The sequence below is a fragment of the Bufo bufo genome, chromosome 3 (assembly GCF_905171765.1).
Source record: "Bufo bufo chromosome 3, aBufBuf1.1, whole genome shotgun sequence".
Lineage (NCBI taxonomy): Eukaryota > Metazoa > Chordata > Amphibia > Anura > Bufonidae > Bufo > Bufo bufo.
In genome coordinates this window covers 617,619,134-617,640,075 of record NC_053391.1, presented here as the reverse complement: position 1 = coordinate 617,640,075, position 20,942 = coordinate 617,619,134, and the positions used below count along the sequence as shown (strand labels likewise).

Below are 20,942 nucleotides of genomic sequence, written 5' to 3'. Positions count from 1 at the left end.
ATTTTTCATCTGCTGGACTAGCAATTCAGCAAATAGATTTGGGGATTTAATTAGATTTCTTTCTTTTCATTCACATTTCAGTTAGTTAATAAAAATGATTAACTTCATCTTTTGAAAGCTTTCTTACTTTGCAGTTGCACCAGTTTTACCACAGCTGCCTTAAACGTTTGCACAGTACTATATATATATATATATATATATATATATATACACATACACACACACACACACACACACACACTTTGTTGCCTTGTCTAATTATTTTAATACTTTCCAATACATTTTATTCACTTGTAGGGACCACTGTCAAACCTGCCTAGTATGGATGCAGTTTCACTGAAGGCGGCAATGGTATGTAACATGTTAATATTTTGTAACCAAAATATGTCTTTCTATGTCTTCAGTTTATCGAGAAACCTCAAAATGAAAAAGAAATCTGCTTGCCCCACTGTTTTTAATGTTCCTTGGGTGGGGAAGTCGGGCTAGGCAGCAGTATTTACCTTTTGAAAAGAGTGCAGGCCCTAAGGTGGTTGTCGTCCTACTGCTGACAGGACAGAGGGGAGGCCCCTGCTCCGACCATTTCTCTTACAGCCAGACACTGGACAAGGAGGAGAAGGACACATAGAGAACATTTTTTTATATATATATTTTTAACTTTTAAACTGTAATCTGAAATAAAATAGGAATGAATGAAAAATCCTAAAGGCAAAATTGCGGAGATATTTTGATTAACATTTTATTTAGTAACCAACACATAATTATACGTTTACCAGGATATAAACAGCACGTTACATGCCCATCAGCCAATACTGACACACTGCTTCACCTCGGCCCCTTCCACTCCTTCCTTTGCGTGTACAGATGTAATGCTCTGGCTCTACAGGCTCCGTCTCTAAATGGAAGTTTTCTACAGTGGCACTGACATGGCTGGAGTGTGACATAAATAGTGTCTAGACGCTGGAGCTGCTGGTGGTGCCAGTTCAATATGTAGCCCCTGTAGTGGTAACCACTAACCCTCTTGTCTGCTGTGTGTCGCTGTATAATTATTGCTAATTATTGCAGTAACAAGACCTGGGGGGGAGGGGTGGCAATAAAAATATTCTAACAGGGACTTGTTTTCTCCTACTGTTCTTTCATTCCACATCTTGGTTGTTGACTCGTTGTATTGTTTAGGTGTTCCAGAAATACACTGAATTATGTTTAGTTCATAGCTTAAAGGGGCTGTCCAGTTTTCTCATGTTAATTACCTATCCACAGGATAGAGGATCAAATCCTTGTCGCACTCTTCTTTGATGCTGAAAGTAGGGTTCCCACCCCGTCATCATTGAATACATAAACTTCAACATAGAAGATTCGATGAGATCAATGGTGACTCTTTACAGTATCAGCGGCTGTTACATGACATTTCGGCCAAAACCGGCCTTCTTCAGAATAAGGGCTCATGCACACGACTGTATGTATTTTGTGTTCCGCAAAAAAAACGGATCTGCAAAAAATACGGATGACGTCCGTGTGCATTCTGTATTTTGCGGAAAGGAACAGCTGGCCTCTAATAGAACAGTCCTCTCCTTGTCAGTAATATGGAAAATAATAGGACATGTTCTAAATTTTTGCTTGCTGCTTCAGAGAAAGCGGAAGAATGGAGGACGAGCGCTGTAGGGAACAGCGTGTGTAGCTACACGCTATGGAGAAGTCGCCTTGATCTCATCGGATCTTGCATGCTGAAGTTTATCATCACTTTCCTCAGGATAGGTCATCAATATCAAATTGGCAGGGGCCCGACACCGTCACCCCTACTGATTAGCTGTTTGAAGAGAAGGCAGCGCTCGTACTAGTCCTGCATTCTCTTGACCATTTATCCGCTCGCCGTCAACATTGCAGCGGCGATCAGTGTGAATAGTGGCTCCATCCCACTTCTCTTCAAACGGCTGATCGGCAGGGGGTGCTGGGTGTCAGACCCCTTCTGATCTGATATTGATAACCTATCCTGAGGTTTAAAGGGGTCGTCCAGGTTTTTTTTATTTTTTTTTTTAAATCCCACCCCCAACCAGCCGGACCTGTGAAGAGAAACAAAACGACCTGCTCCCTGCTGATCAGTTCCAGTTCCCTGTCTCTAGGGCTGTCTACACTGCAGCAGCCAATTTCTACTGCCCTGTTCGCAGCTCACCTCGGGTTTTACATCATCTTGTCCTAGTTTACTTGCCCTCTGACTACAATTGGTGAATATGGGTGGCCACAGCTATTCAAATTTTTGTGTGTGTGAAAGTTTTAGGCCTTATGCACACTACCATGTCTTTATTTTGTGCAATTTTCATACTTTTCAAAAAACTTTTGATATGTGAAAGTTTAGATTGATGGTGAACCCCCAGCAGTTCCTAGAACGAGAGGAGACAAGTCCGCTCTTTCTGCACGAGGCAGGCTTCATAGAAGTCTATGTGAGCGTCTTGATTCTGTCCTCACCAATGAGGAGAGGGAGCGTGCTATGCATCTCGTTCCAGGGATTGGTGGGGGTCTCAGCGCTCAGACGCCCACCAATATAAACTTTTTATATGTTGCTATGACATATCAAAAGTTTTTTGAAATGTTAGTGACACTTTAAGAAAAATTTCCTCCATTTTTCCATAAAGCATGGCTGCTGCGGAGTAAGTGCACAGCTGTATGTCATGTACATTTACTGCCCGTCTTGTCTTTAGGTTCAGTTTGACCGGTATCTGGCAACTCCAGACAATCTGCAAATGCCACAGCTGAACTTCTTCCTAAGTGCCGCAGTGAAGTAAGTGACATTTTAATCTAATGTATAAGTTTTTTTATGTAAATAGTCTACCATGGAGTCAGAGCTTTTTACATGAGGGCATTTATCACATACACTGAGTGGTAAAAAAATAATGTAGAAAAGCACTCGATGAACTCCCCTGAATTTAGGGAGGAGGTGCAGAAGTCCATGTGATACATATAACAGCACCATCGGAGACATTTCTTGAACGGCTCCACACACTTTTAGAAGAAAAATATCTAAAATAAATTTGTTTTCTGAAAATAAATTCTTCTGGAAATTGGAATTTCAGGTCAGTCTTGAAATGTTAGTCCCATCCTCTGGCATATCACTAGGATATGCCCGAACACAATCTTCCTCCACATCAGTCCTCAGGGCCCACCTGGCGGCCATGATTTCAGAATATTAAATCTGCTGCCTGCTCAATACTAAGGAAATCCAGGCCGGCAGGTGGGTCCTGCTCTAACATACAGTGTTCACAGTTAGCCACTGTGCAGGGAACTGCAACACCACTCCATTCAAGTGAACAAGGCTATGCTGCAGCTCCCTGCACAGTCAGGACATGTCGCTGTGCAGAAGGGAAAGTATAAAGGAGCCTATTGTGCTCTTGTGCTGCAGCTCCTTCATTTTGAGGACTGGGGAGGGATCTGGCAGTCGGGCCCCCAGCAGTAAGGAAGTGATTACATATGCTAGCCTTTCTATGGTTAAAAAAACCCCTTACATTGCTGAGTGGTATGCCGCGTATCAACATTATCCATAAAGTCCTCCTTTCAGAATGGGCTAAAGTTGTTACTGAACACGCATCTGCAAAATGTGCTGATAAACAGTGGTGTACTCATCATGGATACAGATAACGCCACTGCTATAAGGTGCTCCTCTTCCCAGCAGTGGCAACTGCATACATTCCTTTGCACCAAGCTCCCCCTAGTGGTGGCTGTCAGTAGCCAGTTTTATCACGTGCTATACAAAGGGGAGTAGAGGATTTAGAATTTAGTATAGGGAGATTTATCTATGTATTTTGCCTGTAGGATGGTGTAAATATAGTGAGAAATATATTGTTCAGAATGAGCAGAAGATTTGTAACGCTCCTGTTCCACTTTTTCTAACATAGTAGTCAGGGGAAGTGCAGCATGACTTTTGTTCCCTTAATTTCCTACACTTAATACAAAATTTCAAATTCAGCAGAAATCTCACGTGTTGGGGGGGCATTCATTTTTGCATGATATCAGTGTACGTCCTGGCAAACATAGGTTCATGTCAAGTTATATCTTCAACTTGAGGGAATGTGTAGTTAAGGAAGAAAACAATGTTCTCTGCATGTGACTGTTCCTTATCACTATTATCAGGGTAACAGGAAAAAGAGATTTTCAAATTAGAATTTGTTTCAGAAATGGTACTTTCAAAAATCTGAGCTTGTAAAGCAGGGGTCAGCAACCTTCGGCACTCCAGGTGTGGTAAAACTGCAACTCCCAGCATGCACACTTACTTGGCTGTTCTCAGAACTCCCTTAGAAGTGGAGTGGAGCATGCTGGGAGTTGTAGTTTCACAACCGGAGGTTGCTGATCCCTGTTGTAAAGGCAGCGCTATAGTCCCCTACAATGTCATTAATGGGGGTGCTTCTACTGCTGCAAGGAGTCGGGCTCCCTCCAGAGGTCTCTGACACGGTATTTAGTGGTAGCCCTTTCATGTAAATAGTTGTCTTGTAGTAATCGATTTGCCTGGCGTGGACCCGCAGCTTCCTTGGCAGAACAGCTGATTGGGGTTTCAGCTGCTGGATCCTCAATGGGTACACATTTAGGAAAGGGGACAGTTGCTTTCTTGTCTCGTAGTGATTATTATCATAATGTGTTAAGACAAAGCGCACAGTCTCCTGCCGACACCCTATCCATTTCTTAGATGAGGGCTGTTAAGAGTAGAAGTGCTAGAGTCATGTCCTGTATTATTTAAAAGAATGTCATTTAGTATGACCGCAAGTGTTTTCAAACAAATCGGGTTGGTATACAGCAGTCCGAACCCGATTCGTTTGAAAACTTCATTAACAATATAGCCTCCGTACTACTGTAAAATGTATGGGCTCTGCGGAGGTCTTTGCGATCTTGCTGCAAATATCATGAGACTTCCTTCGTCGTGCGTCTTTGATGTGACACTTCAGTTATGCAAATAAATTACAGTGTCAAAATCCGAAGCTGAACTCTGCTTTGTGCCTCATTAACAAAGCGGAGTTCATTTTCGGATTTTGACACTGGAATTTATTTGCATAACTGAAGTGTCACGTCAAAGACGCAAGACGAAGCAAGTCTCATGATATTTGCAGCAAGATCGCAAAGACCTCCGCAGAGCCCATATATTTTACGATAGTACAGAGGTTATATTATTGACACTAATGACAGCTATCACCTATATATAGATAACACAGGATCCACTATTCACAATAGGTGATATAACAGCTTATCTACTCCCTCCTGACCTCTGCATCGGTCAGCATGCCTCATAGAAGTCAAGGAGTCCCCTCCTGACCATTGTGTCTATGGCTCAAGTAGCTACTCTCAAAGAACAGGAAGTCTTGACATATTTTAGGCCTAGCAGCCAGTGTGAGAACTGCATGATTTTAGCATTTTTTATTTTTTATACAGATAGGGATTAGCGTTGAGCGGCATGGGCAATATTCGTTATTTTGTGAATTTTTCGCATAATGTTCACAATAAATTTGCAAACTCTAGAATTTGTGATCTCCGGTCATTATTTTTGCGATTGCGAGAAACGGCACTAATGATGCGCATATTTTTTGCGCAATACATGCAACTTTACATTTTATCAAGTCTGAGTAGATACTATGTCTGTAGCATGTATGTATGGACAGCAGGACCTATCAGCTACACCAGGCATGCTTAACCTGCAGCCCTCCAGCTGTTGCAAAACTACAACTCCCAGCATGCCAGAACAGCTATCAGCCTACAACAGGGCATGGTGGGAGTTGTAGTTTTACAACAGCTGGAAGGTCGAAGGTTGAGCATCCCTGAGCTACACTATATCAGGATATAACCTACACTGACTATCTCCCACTAACTATCTGTATTATACAGTACAGACCAAAGGTTTGGACACACCTTCTCATTCAAAGAGTTTTCTTTATTTTCATGACTATGAAAATTGTAGATTCACACTGAAGGCATCAAAACTATGAATTAACACATGTGGAATTATATACATAACAAACAAGTGTGAAACAACTGAAAATATGTCATATTCTAGGTTCTTCAAAGTAGCCACCTTTTGCTTTGATTACTGTTTTGCACACTCTTGGCATTCTCTTGATGAGCTTCAAGAGGTAGTCCTCTGAAAGGGTTTTCACTTCACAGGTGTGCCCTGTCAGGTTTAATAAGTGGGATTTCTTGCCTTATAAATGGGGTTGGGACCATCAGTTGCGCTGAGGAGAAGTCAGGTGGATACACAGCTGATAGTCCTACTGAATAGACTATTAGAATTTGTATTATGGCAAGAAAAAAGCAGCTAAGTAAAGAAAAACGAGTGGCCATCATTACTTTAAGAAATGAAGGTCAGTCAGTCAGCCGAAAAATTGGGAAAACTTTGAAAGTAAGGGCTATTTGACCATGAAGGAGAGTGATGGGGTGCTGCGCCAGATGACCTGGCCTCCACAGTCACCGGACCTGAACCCAATCGAGATGGTTTGGGGTGAGCTGGACCGCAGAGTGAAGGCAAAAGGGCCAACAAGTGCTAAGCATCTCTGGGAACTCCTTCAAGACTGTTGGAAGACCATTTCAGGGGACTACCTCTTGAAGCTCATCAAGAGAATGCCAAGAGTGTGCAAAGCAGTAATCAAAGCAAAAGGTGGCTACTTTGAAGAACCTAGAATATGACATATTTTCAGTTGTTTCACACTTGTTTGTTATGTATATAATTCCACATGTGTTAATTCATAGTTTTGATGCCTTCATAGTCATGAAAATAAAGAAAACTCTTTGAATGAGAAGGTGTGTCCAAACTTTTGGTCTGTACTGTATATATATATATATATATATATATATATATATATATATATGAGCTAACTAACTATCTGTATTATATATATGAGCTAACTAACTATCTATATAATGTAATTGGATAAGGAATAGGATCCAGATAAAAGCACAGAGCACAGCAATGTCCCTGCTCACTCTCTCAGAACAGCAGAAAATGGCTGCTGGGGAGGTTCTTATATAGTAAGGGGTAGGCAGCTTTCCTATTGGTTGCTAGGGATGTTGCTAAGCTCAGACAAAGACATTGCAGCCTTCTCATTGGCCCACAAGCAAGAAGGGAGGTGACTGATGAAAAAAAAATCTAGAATATTCGCGATTACGAATATATAGCACTATATTCTACTTCTTAGTGTATTCCCGAAGTGCCGATATTCGCGATAAAAATTTGCGATTAGAATATTCGCGATCAACACTAATAGGGATATAGAAAATAAAATAAAAATAATAGTCAAAAGTACTAAAAAATTATGTTGAGCATAAAAACTTTATTTAAACAATAGGTTGTTTTCTGATGACACTCCCTTTGCAGAGAATCTGTCTCCAGTGACTCCCTATCAAACAGCTGGGAGTCATCCTTTTTTTTTTTTTTTTGATCCGAGGCTTTTTCTTCATACACAGAATAGGCCTTTGGTGTGATGAGGGCGTCACCATTGCTCTTGCTGTACCCAAGCTCCTTTCATTTCTGTCACCAGCCCCTCCCTTGCTGCTTTCTCACTGCCTGGCCCTGTCAATCAAAGTAGCCAGGAAGGAGCAGGCTACAGAAAGGAGTGGAGCTTGGGTGCAACAAGAGCAATGATGACGCCCTCATTGCACCAAAGGCTTATTTTTGTATGGAAAATAAAAGTACAAACTAGGAAGACAGGTTGGCATTAGCAGGAGGTGCTTCAAACCCACATGCAGTTGTGCATATATATAGGGGAGCAAATCCTGCACTTGTGGCCCGTTGCTAATGGCAATCCCCAGCAAAATGCATACAATGGAGGATGCCCGCGGCGAACCACAAGTACCACAATAGACATCCTACACAAGGTAACAAGTGCGGATGTAATAATTAATATAACAATATAACAAAACAATAACAAACACAGGTGCACTCTGCAGAATCACTAAATCCTCAAACTGATTTTAAAATTGAGAGATTAGTCAACATGTCCTACGGTGTAGAACATGTCTAAGCCCGGACACCACGACAAGGTTTCTCAAGTAGCCCGGGACCCTACACTCTCCTACCTGAGCCGTATGGGCGATACCAGGAGCCAGTGGGCAAATTACAGGAGCATAAGGCCGACTCACAAACAACTCACCAGTTATCTCCAGCATGTGGCCATGCTTGCAATGGGAGGAGGGAGGAGTCTGTGAGTCCCACTCAAGACTTGCTGATATGTCCCAGGCCTCACAGGTGCACCTAAATGTGGCCTGTAGATGGAAAACATACGGCTCAGGTAGGAGAGTGTAGGGTCCCGGGCTACTTGAGAAACCTTGTCGTGGTGTCCGGGCTTAGACATGTTCTACACCGTAGGACATGTTGACTAATCTCTCAATTTTAAAATCAGTTTGAGGGTTTAGTGAGACTGCAGAGTGCACCTGTGTTTGTTATTGTTTTGTTATATTGGAAAATAAAAGTATCATAACTCGGGAACAGAGCCTCAGATAAGCATAAGAAAAACTGCGCATTAATCAGGTCAACCACAGCTATGTGTCTATGGAAACAGTTTGATAGGGAGGTCGTGGGTAACGGATTCCCTTTAACTATCTGATTTAGGCTATGCCCACACCTGCATAGGGGGTTCTCTTAGGGGCCCTCAATACAGTGCGCAGCTGTTATCCCCTTCAAAACGACGGGCACCGCACTGGCACTTTGTCGTAGTTTGTGTTTATGATAGAAACCATGATGTTTCTATCATAACCTGTTAGTGTCATTTTGGAGTCTGTCAATCCTTCTTAGGACTAAATACAGTAAAGTGTTTCCTTTTAGTAAAGCCTTCAGGCTGATACTGATGTATGGATAGTGTATTTCTAGATGGCTTCTATGTATTGTTGTCTAGCAGGGCCACATTGGGTGAATCATTGAACACTCTGACATCGGACAGTACATAAAGGGTTCATTTTCCCTTAACTCGATTATTATTCTCTTTTTTTGTAAACAATTCTGCTTCTTTCCCCTTAAAACCGGACTCGTCTGCGTGTAATACATCCAGCCCACCCCGTGGCTGCAACCTTTGGAGCTCATATACTCGGTAGAGTTACCTGCTGCTTAATGGATTGAGTGTCTCAGCGTGGCTTTAATGGGCTCCGCCAGTTGATCTAGTGGGAAATAAAGACGTATATGGTTTAAAAGCATTGTTCAAAGGATAATCGCTCATGTTTAACAGCGTGGCTGGGGAGAAGAGCATTAGGGCCAGGTAATTAAATTCTTCCTCATGGTTTTTAGGAGCAGGCTTTTAGACTGTACCGCTTTTATGAACATTACTGGAGAATAGAAATGTCTATCCTGTGTTTTCTGTAGCTGGCTAAATGTGTGCTTTAGGGTGTGTTCACATATGCGGCCAGAAAATCGGAAATATATTACAGCAGCAGCAAAGTGAATGGCATTTACCAAGCCCCACGGTGCGTATTGTAAATGAACACCATGTGAATTTATCCATCACCCTTTGCAATTCATAGGGCGAGTTCCACGATAATCCACAGCAAAATCTACAACAATTCAGCATAGAGCTCATGCTGATTTTGAAGCAGATTCACTGGCGAATTTACGTCCTGCGTGGACGTACAGCTGCGACGATAACATGCATATGATCATGACACTTGCCCTTTCGCGATGGGAGCTTCTCTGTATGGGAATGAGACATGTGATCCAGGAGTACAGCAATCAAGTGAGCGTGTTTTCTGTGGATCAGTTTCATTGTGAATCCACATTAGAATGGGATCTGAGCGACTTCATACAAGGAATGGTCATCAGCGCTAGACCAACTGGGGCCAGTATTTCAAAAACCGTCCCCCTAGTATGTTGTCTCTTTTATGCAGCGTTGACGAGTATATATTGAGAATAGTGTGATCAAGCCAAAAACATCCAACAAAAGGCAATCCTGTGGATGCAAACAACTCTTCAGTGGAAGGGCGATGTCAGGAATTGTTCTGATGAACAGAAGGTGCACATTGCAGCTGAACACAATGTTGGTGCTCCAAGCAACGTATCAAAATCCACTACTCGTTTCTTGGCCTGGATCGGCTATAACAGCAGACAACCAGTTCTATCTAAGAAAAACTGAAAGGTAAGACTCCAATGATTAGAAGAGCACGAAATTGGATCACTGAGCAGTGGACAAACATTGCCTGGTTTGATGAATCCAAATTTCTGTCTCGCCATGCTGATGGAAGGGTCAGCAGTTGGCACAAGCAGCATGAATCAATGAAGTCCTTCCTATCAGGTAGTGCGGACTGGTGAACTAATGGTGTTGGGAAGGTTTTCTTGGCGCAACCTGGGATACCTGTGGACTTTTGGACTGTAGGACTTGCCTAAACACTGTTCATCTCTTTATGGCAGCTGTTTACCCGGTGGCAGAAGGGCACTTTCAGCAGAACAGTGCACCGTGCCACAAGGGTCGTGTATTGGTTCCAGCAACATGACAGCAAGTGCTTCCCTGGCCTTCACAGTCCCCAGATCTTAATCCTTTACAACATCTCTGGGATGAGGTGGACTGGGCTGTTTAGAGCATGTCAGTACCTCTATATAATCTACGGTTACTGCAAGAAGCTGTCCTGGGGTTTCGACAGCCAGTGGAGGGCCAATGCACTACTAGATCAGTGTATCAAATAAAGAGGTGTCTTAGATAAACAACCCTCTTACACTCACCTAAAGAATTATTAGGAACACCTGTTCTATTTCTCATTAATGCAATTATTTAGTCAACCAATCACATGGCAGTTGCTTCAATGCATTTAGGGGGGTGGTCCTGGTCAAGACAATCTCCTGAACTCCAAACTGAATGTCAGAATGGGAAAGAAAGGTGATTTAAGCAATTTTGAGCGTGGCATGGTTGTTGGTGCCAGACGGGCCGGTCTGAGTATTTCACAATATGCTCAGTTACTGGGATTTTCACGCCCAACCATTTCTAGGGTTTACAAAGAATGGTGTGAAAAGGGAAAAACATCCAGTATGCGGCAGTCCTGTGGGCGAAAATGCCTTGTGGATGCTAGAGGTCAGAGGAGAATGGGCCGACTGATTCAAGCTGATAGAAGAGCAACGTTGACTGAAATAACCACTCGTTACAACCGAGGTATGCAGCAAAGCATTTGTGAAGCCACAACACGCACAACCTTGAGGCGGATGGGCTACAACAGCAGAAGACCCCACCGGGTACCACTCATCTCTACTACAAATAGGAAAAAGAGGCTACAATTTGCACGAGCTCACCAAAATTGGACTGTTGAAGACTGGAAAAATGTTGCCTGGTCTGATGAGTCTCGATTTCTGTTGAGACATTCAAATGGTAGAGTCCGAATTTGGCGTAAACAGAATGAGAACATGTATCCATCCTCTGATGGCTACTTCCAGTAGGATAATGCACCATGTCACAAAGCTCGAATCATTTCAAATTGGTTTCTTGAACATGACAATGAGTTCACTGTACTAAAATGGCCCCCACAGTCACCAGATCTCAACCCAATAGAGCATCTTTGGGATGTGGTGGAACGGGAGCTTCGTGCCCTGGATGTGCATCCCTCAAATCTCCATCAACTGCAAGATGCTATCCTATCAATATGGGCCAACATTTCTAAAGAATGCTATCAGCACCTTGTTGAATCAATGCCACGTAGAATTAAGGCAGTTCTGAAGGCAAAAGGGGGTCCTAATAATTCTTTAGGTGAGTGTATAGTTAGCACCAACCAAGGGCAACCTCTGCTTGGTTTTCTCTGGTTACCCTCCCGGTATAAGCATATCTGTTTCTGCACCTGCATGGACATGTAAGAACTGAGCCCCTGCCCTATGCTGCACTGCTGCATGGAAGACTAACCTAAGGCCCGTTTGTGACCACTGTAAAAAGGCATATTGGCGGTTACTAACGGGTTAAATTCACTTACTGTAGATTTCCCAACCACATCTGATGGGAGTTTGTTCCAAGCCTGAACTGCTCTTTCGGTGCAAAAATATTTTCTGACGTTGGGTCTGACTAGATGAGCGAATCAGCAAGATTAGTTTTGTTTCGTTAAGAACAGCTCAGGCAAGATGGCCGCCCCCATAATCATGTTCAGGAAACAGACTACAAACATCTGCAACCAGAAAATTCAAGCTAATTAGTAAAAAAAGAATGTGTGTTGCTATCTGGTTTTTACCAGTTTGTCCCCCTTTGACATCTTTCCTCAAGGCTGTATAGATTAAGTTAAGTCTCTCCTGAAATGTTTTACGCTTCAGACCCTCCACCATTTTTGTAGCCCACTTTTGCACCTGTTCCATTTTATCTATATCTCTTTGTAGGTGGGATCTCCAGAACTGTTCTCAGTATTCCAGATATAGTCTTACTAACGCTCTATACAGCGGGATCACAATCTCTCTCTTCCTACTGGTTATACCTCTAGCTATGCAGCCGAACATCCGACCTGCTTTCCCAGCCGACACTGTTCACTCATTTTGAAGCTGTTTGATATCAGGACCCCTAGATCCTTCTCTTCTGAAGTCCCAGCTAATATGACAGTCATTTAGAGGTCTCACATAGACCCAATATTTTATTTACATTGCAACATTTATGGGACATTTCCGGTTTCCGTGAACTTGTACCACGTTCTCATACATTTCTGTACCTCCCATATAACCCAACTCTGTTGTCTACAAAGTATGGGCCCTGCAGTGTTCTAAAATGGGGTAGAGATGATCTGTAACGTGATCTGTGTGCATTTACCAAACTAAATGACTCCTAAGCGCACAAAGTGATTTCACAGCAGTTGCAGATGTGTAAGAGACATTTGTGATGTCGACACTTAAATTCTGTCGGTTTATTCCACGGATAGCTGATGTAAATGATTATTACATAATTGAGCTTTTATGTTATTTGACGCAGTTTTAGCTCTTGGAGCTATACCCATAATGCTGCTTAATGCTCGTACTTCCTCCACGTTAGTCTGCATTTGCCGTCTGGTGTTCTGCGTTGAAACATTGGTGTCGGGGGTAAATTTAGTTTAACTAGAAACAGTTTTGCCTTCTTTTAGACACAACAGTTTTTCTTTTATTTTTGTGTGGTTGTGTGAGCTGTATCAGACCCGCGCTGTCATTGTTGAGTCTTCCGAAGAGGTTGAAAAGTTATTTTGACTTGAAGGATGTGCGCCGAAACACTTTACATTTTATGTGCAGATTAGAATACTATGATAGATACAGTAGGAGTTATTGTATCTACATGGCATAATTATTTACTTATCATGCTCATGCCTGAGATTGGCATGCTTTAGTATTGATGTGCTGCCCCTCCACCATTAATGATTATCTGATACCTAATGGCTGGCTTCTCCAGTGCCAGATAATGGGATAACATAGGGAAGTTCAGACTTTGCATAAAGCTTATATCTTAAAGGGGTTGTCCTATGACTAATGTAAAAAAGTGAAAACCATTCATCATATAGTGCATGGCAATCTCTTTCTAACAAAGCTAGAACCAGTCCTGTACTTCACATAGATCTCCACATTCATTGCTCTTCTGGATAAATGTCAAGCTGCAGTTCGGGAGGCGTGTCCATGCTCTCCCAATTACAGCTCAGGAGGCAGTTGAAGGATGAAACTGAGCATGTGCGGCCATGTCAGTGAGCAGGACAAAGAAATAAGAAAAAAAACAAACGGCAAGTGGCGCTACACAGAAACATTTTATTAAATAACTCAGTGGGTATGATAAATTTGTAATTACATGCAGTTACAAAAGAATATGCATCCAGGTGCTGGTTTCAAAACTGTAGAATATTTTTTGGTGGGACAACCCCTTTAAATGATGCATCTGTCTTGTGCTTGTAATTAGGGCTTCATCACTTGCCCATCTATATCCTTTCTGAATATTTCCTCTTGGAAATTATTAGGTATAGAAAAATTTTAGTAAAAAGAATTTCACAAGAAATAATGATAAAGTTGTAATTTTGCATTAAAGTGAATGATGCAGTAAAACATAATAAATATAGTTTTAATAGATTTACATATTTATCTTTATCTCCTCCCTATTCACGTGGAAGTTTTGAAATCTGATTTAAGCTCTTAATAACTGTATCTGTTATCAATATGATAACATGCGGTGATTAGATGGGATGGAGCTTGTTATCTGCTGCACTGGGCAATCCCTCTGATGATATAGAGGTGAAACCAGGGTCTGCATGTCACTGCCTTCCAACCATAAACTCATCAACAATATGGTACTGAACAATTCTGATTTGTATTGATTCAAAAATTCCGTTTTTTTTGCGGAACCATTGAAATAAATGGTTCCGTATACGGAACACAAAAAAAACGTCCCGTACACCCGCAAAAAAAACGTTCGTGTGAACTAGGCCTAAGGGTGAGATCCTCTGATGATTGCCAGAGAGCTGAGATTACATCAGCACTGTACAGGGGCTGTCGTCACTCAGTCCTTGCCCCCATTTGGGCCCATGTCAAAGGAAGCCAAATGACTTATTTGTATATTTTAGAACAACTTAATAAAACATTTAAACCCACAACCCCAGTGCTGCAAGGCAACAGTGATGACCATTTTGCCAACTTTCCTTCCTGCCCTATGTTATACATTTACAGCACTCGCATGGAGAGTTTTTATGCCATCTGTGGAAGGAGCAGACTGTAAAATTTTGAGCTACTCTCTTTGCAATAGTTGCTTTTGTCCTCTTGGATGATCGTTTTCTGACCTATAAAGCTCTCTATACCAACTTGGTGGTGTCCAAAAGGAGAAACTTGCCAGACCCACATCAAGGGTTTTTCACCTGGAAAACCAGTGCTCTGCTGTGCACGAGGGGCAGAAACCCAAAACAGCTTATTTACAAGCCATCTGAGCTATACTTTGGTCCGCTAGGTTAATGGATTAGAGCTTACAAAAATGAGGTTGCAGGGTCTTCCCACCCATTATTTCCCACACTTCGGACCTTGTCTAAATTTGGTTTCAATTGTAGCTAAATACATTATTGTGTAAAAGTCAGAGTCTTGCAATTCTAGTTCATGTGTGGTTTAGTGAAGAACCAAAGGGCCCCATGGCTCACAACATCAGTTGAGGTCCTTGCTACTAGATTCCCACTTATGACCTGTTCCTGGCAAATCATAGAAACCTCTTTTAAAGGGGTTGTGCAGCCAGTATATATTGATGAGCTATATCCTCAGGATAGGTCATCGGTATCTGATCGGCGGAAGTCCGACTCCCAACACCCCACCGATCAGCTGTTTGAAGAGAAGGCAGCGCTCATACGAGCACTTCTTCCTCTTCAAGATTACACTGCTCGTTGTCTTGCTTGCAGAGGCTGCGCAGTGTAATTATAAGTGCTCGTCCTATTTAAGTGAATGGAACAAGCACTTGTAATGTCGCTGCTCCTCCAAGACCATGTGCAGTGTAATCTTTAAGAGAAAGCAGTGCTTGTACGAGCGCCGCCGCCTCTTCAAACAGCTGATTGGCGGGGGTGCCAGGTGTCGGACCCCCACCGATCAGATATTGATTACCTATCCTGAGGAAATGTACTGGCTGCACAACCCCTTTTAAGGCTCCAAATAAGTGCAATTTTGTATTTAAATGGTAACCACATATTACACCCAAACAATGCCGAAAATCCCCATTCATCCTTAGATTTAGAGTTCTGACCAGCTAGGAATAGCACATAAGTGCATTCAGGTGCTCCGCATAAAAAATCTAGGATCTATGTTAAACATTTCCAGGAAAATCTCTTCTACAGAGTATAAGTAGCAGCCTGAATTTTATTAAAGCTCCTGCGCTGTAAGTGCTGTAAAGTAGGGGCAATTTACACATGTGTAATGCACTGGGTACTTCCTAAAATTACACGTTGCTTTATAAAACAGTAAAAGCGTTGTAGTATTGTATCACAATAACTGCTCATGGAAGCAAAGAAAACCGTGAAATGAAAGCCTTTTATAAGCTTCACTAAATACAGTGAAATTGCAAGGGTCCAGTCGGCTCTGTCCCGTCACTAGTGGCGGAAGGGCAGGGATCAAAGAAGGGCTTTGGAGGCTGTATATGAACATTTTTACGACGGTTTTTGGCGTTAAAGTCACAAGATCCCTTTTTTCAACTTTTTAAATGCCCACAATATTTTTCAGTGACAGGGGCCGAAAACAGGGATAGGCCTCATGCACACGACCGTTGTTTTATTCCGTGTCCGTTGTTCCGTTTTTCGTGATTTTCTGCAGACCCATTGACTTTCAATGGGTCCGTTGAAAACTCAGCTGATGCACCGTTTGCCATCCGCGTCCGTGATCCGTGGTTCCAGTCTGTCAAAAAAAAAATATAAACTGTCCTATTATTTTCGCGGAAAAGACCGGCATAAAAAGCTGGTCTTTGTAACGAGCAGTGTATAATGTGATGGGAGCAAAGGAGGCAATATGGACAATCACAATACATTAGTAAGTGTCCTGTATTAACTTTCTCTACATGATAAATGTCATTTGCTGAAGTGAGACAATTCCCCGTACATGTGCCCATTTAGATGGCTCATAAAGGGAGGTGGGACCTTGAACAGCTAGCCATAAGGACAGGGGTTGTCGCCTTTAAAATATGACAGCACAGCAGTCAGCTGAGACTACTTTATCGTCTGCGTTTTTAAAGGCCATGTACACTTTTGGGGGCAATTTTTTATAATTGCATTATACTTATTTTGAGCTAAAAATGTTTTTTTTTCAATTGGTCTTTATTAACAATATGGAATCCTTTTTTTCTGTACAGAGCTGAGATGCTCTACTAGCTACCTGTGGATTTTTTGTCTTTTCCGTCAGACCAGGAGCAGACGGACTTCTTATCTCTGCTCTCTGACCTTGTAAACACTCATTATAGCTCAGTTCTTATGTTACTGATAAGAATCTGGCTTAAATAAATGTTTGACCTCTTAGTAGTTTAGCGATGAGGTTTATTAGATGACCGGCACAAATGGAAAGTGAAAGTACCAGTCTTTAGGGCCCATTCAAACGACCGTGCGGAGCCACAGTACGGCATAACGGATGCGGACAGCACACAGTGTACTGTCCGCATCTTTTGAGGGCCCCTAGAAATGAATGGATCCGCAGACCTTCCGCAAAATTGCGGATCCGTCCATACGGTCGTGTGAATGGGCCCTTAGAAAAACAGTTAACCCTTTGTGACTTAACAGCTCAATATTTTTAATAAAAGCCAATTGAAAATATGATTTTTAGCCAAAAAGAAGTTAAATGCAATCATAAAAAAATGTATTGACTCCAAAGGTGTACATAGCCTTTAACTCCAGCAGGCCGCCGGAGTTCACATATCCAGCATAGCCGTTCACAGCCTGATGGATTTAAAAACACAGATGGAAGTGCTGGTTCACCTTCACTAACCTCTGGTGATGAGCTGAAATCGCAGGGTCAGCAGCGTCCGGCCAGACTGTTCCCCTGCATCTGCCGAGCATTCATGCACAGCCCAAAACTGGCAGCACTCACTAAATTGTGTCAGAAAGTGCGAGGACACACCCCTAACTGGTAACACCCAGCTGGATCTTTATTGCTGACTGCTGGCAATTCATTCATAGACATGTAGTAGGGATAATAGAGGAATGGCACAACATAGAGGAAAGTTACACGATTTTCTTGAATTATTACATGGGGAATGCAAGTAACCTCTATATCAGACATGCCAGGAAAGGTGAGTAGGTGACGGGTCTGCTTTAACTTGAACGGCTTTCTGATGGGACAACGCCTTGTTGCAATACTGCTCCACCACCTGGTACTCAGCAGCAGCCAGAAATGTAGTATCTGAATGTGGAACTGTGTTAAAGGGGATGTGCAGGATTGTAAAAACATGGTGGCTGCCTTCCAAAAACAGCACCACACCTTTTACTTGGGTTGTATCTAGAATTGCAGCTTGGCTTCATCGGTGGAGCTAAGCTGTAATGTTGCACACAGCCTTGTTACTCAGTTATACATTTATTATTGCATTTAATTGGCCTTTTTAGCTATGTCTGGAAGTAAACACGGTTACATAACTGGCAGTATCTGAAATTGTAATGGGCAATTATTTAATGGATGTCTAACCGTAGCATTTCTATTCCTAGCAGGTAAAAAGTTCAGCTATGGTTCTTATGTAATGTGGGGTAGTACCTGTTATCACCTGCAGATGGCACTGTTGTCATAGGTTGTAAGGAGCAGGGAATCGGAATAGAATCTGCTATTCACACTACTAATGAAGACATCAGTGTATACATGTATTTTGTTAGTGGTCTATTAGTCATGTGCATGTACAACTATCAGACTTAAGCTAAATGCATCATTTTCTCTCTTCTTTCTTTATATCAGAGAACAGATAATTAAGCAGTCCACTGAGCTAGTCTGCAGAGCTTACAAGGAACTGTACGACGCGGTCATGGATCCTGTTAACAGTTACAGGGAACCCACAAGCATCCTCCAGAGATCTCCACAGCAAGTGCAGACCCTTCTTTCCTAAATATTGCCTCATGATGTATAGTGTATGACTTTAATAAAAACGAGATGTATGTGTATTGCGTCTTCTTCCTTTCATTTTTGCTACCCTGCCCTAACCCACCTTTTGTTGTTATTCTGGTAGACAGAAAAAAGCACACCTTCACTAGAATACCTAAAGCCTACCTGAGGGAGACCTGATCAGTAGCTTAGTCAGCAGTGGGACAGGGAGCAAGAGGGAAGGGTTAACTCTAGGAGGACCACGGGGAAGTTCACTGAGCACCAGCCCCAATACAGAAAGGGTGAGTGGAGCGACACCTGCACATGCCCAGTGGCAGACACAGGCTACCAGCGTAACACCATGGGGGTCGTTTATTATCAGATATACGCCAATTTTTTATGTATATTTGTCGCAAATTCACTCACGATGGGGATTTGCGGCCGAATCTGCGACTTTTTCCCGCTCGCGGCAGGTCTAAGACCTACTTACTACACCTGTTTTAGACGTAGAAAATTATCTAAATCTAAGCCAGCAAGGGAGCTGGTGTAGATTTAGACAGGCAGCGGATGCGGCTAAGTTATGTGCAGGCCGGCGTCTCAACATAACTTCGGTGCATCCACTGCCAGCACAATGGGTATTAAGACCGGCGCCTAAAACACTGTTCTTAATAAGTGGCCCCAAATGTGTCCAGTTATGAATAATGTCTAGAGTTGGCGTGCTCTGCCCTGAAAAAGTCAAAAGTGGAAAAGTGCAACCAAAGCCATAGGTCAACCAGGCCTTGCACAGATGGCAGGATTACAAGATCGGTGCTCAGTACTGAAATCATGGAGCGCCACATCCTAACTGAACATGTTGCAGAATGAAGCCTCGTGCACATGATGTGGGGAGGCACACAGACTTCCATTTAGGTCTCAGTACAAACCCATGTTGTGGTTGGTGGGGTTTCCGTAGAACCAGTGCTCCTATGGCAGAATGTGATGGGCTTTCCAACAAAACACTTCTTTTGCCTTCATATGAAGATACAGGCAAATGGAGGTAGAGCTTGGCCTGTAGAATGTTATGGGATGCATAGTTGTGATCCTGTACCATGAGAGACATTTATGAGACATTGCTGTATGGTGACCTCTGTGTTGTAGGTTATACGGCTGATTTTAAAATAATCGGATGTTGGGTAACATTATGATTGGCACTGTACTTGTATAATGCTTATAGATCCTATATCTGCTTAGTGGACCTTCAGAGATGTTGAAGCGACCTTCTGGCCTAGCGTATATACACAGTCATTATGTGTGCAGCAGTAGTGAGTTCCTCTATGGTGCAGCGTTGATTACATCAGCCAAGACTGTTCTTCAGAGACATGCTGCACTTAGGGGACATGGAGCACTTTGGAGAATGGGCGGTGAGAACTCGGTGTAGTTACTTGCAGCAAGGACAAGATGGCTGCCAAAGAATAAAACAAGGGAAATGAGGTAGAAACTAAACAAAACTTTTCCGAAAGGGCCACCAGATGAACTGTAATATGTCACATTATTGTACTGGGGACAGGGTTTTATGGGGGTTGCAGAGTCACTTTTAAAAGTTACACCTTTGTCCCATCTTGCACTTTGGTGGCATATTGCTAGGATATGCCTCCAATATCCAATAGGTGCGTGTCCCACCTCTGTGAAGGGGTGCGCACCGCGCATGTACGGCATGCTTTCCATTCACTTCAATGGGAGTTCTGAAAAGAGGCGAGCACAAGGTGAGACCTGCACCAATTGAATATTGGTGGCATGCCCTAGCCACCAAAGTACGAGATGGGTCATCCCCTTTAAGCTTGTATTTAAGGTTCCCAAAGCCCATAAATGTGCTGATAAAAGAACATGTACTCGCCCCTAATCCCCTCCATTTCCAGTGCTGCCACTCTGGTCCTCACTTCCAGTTTGTGTTTGCAGGCTGCTGCAGTGACATGCTGTATACAGCTTGTGACCGCTGCAGCCAATCACTGACCGCAGTGCTAAACGGCATTAGACCGCTGAGGCAAGTGATTGGCTGCGGTGGACAGGTACTGTATACAGCTATGTCACTGCTGCAGCCGCGTAAATTCAGACTGGAGGTGAAAACCGGAGCGGTAGCACTGGAAATTAATAATTTTTTGCAGGACCTCCTCTCAAAACGGTGGCACTGGTCAGGAACATTATATAAAAAATACCGTTACATATAACTTGTAGAGTTAAGAGCTGCATTCAAAATTCCGCTGTTTTGCTTTTGGAAATAGTCTTCTAGCTTAAGAGCATACCTGGGCTCCTATGGTTCTGCAGTTGGTCAGTTAGATGTTTCTGGCCCATGGTATGAAGAGCACACAGAATACAAATGACTAGAGGAGGAGAGTGAATGCCGCTCAGGAATGTAGATGTGTATCTGCCGCTCAGTCATTGTAAATATACAGTATGACCGTCCCTTGTCTGCAATGACTTCAGTGGATATTTGTATATATATTCTGAGACAGTGACAGGTCTCACGCAGGTTGGAGGCAAGGAAGGGGTG

At 42.7% G+C, this 20,942-nt stretch overlaps 1 protein-coding gene across 2 annotated transcripts in view; it reads left to right on the top strand.

Annotated features, from left to right (window-relative positions):
- The window catches only part of COG6 (component of oligomeric golgi complex 6), a 137,336-nt gene extending 118,849 nt beyond the window's left edge, over window positions 1-18,487 (top strand). Inside the window, exons 17-19 of one of the 2 annotated variants that reach the window (XM_040426085.1) lie at window positions 298-351; window positions 2,694-2,773; window positions 18,293-18,487. In XM_040426085.1, coding sequence (XP_040282019.1) covers window positions 298-351; window positions 2,694-2,773; window positions 18,293-18,440 — 282 coding nt within the window. In that variant the 3' untranslated portion in view covers window positions 18,441-18,487. The remainder of the gene's footprint in view (window positions 1-297; window positions 352-2,693; window positions 2,774-18,292) is intronic. The other variant, XM_040426086.1, reaches the window with a different exon arrangement.
- Window positions 18,488-20,942: the final 2,455 nt, after the last annotated feature.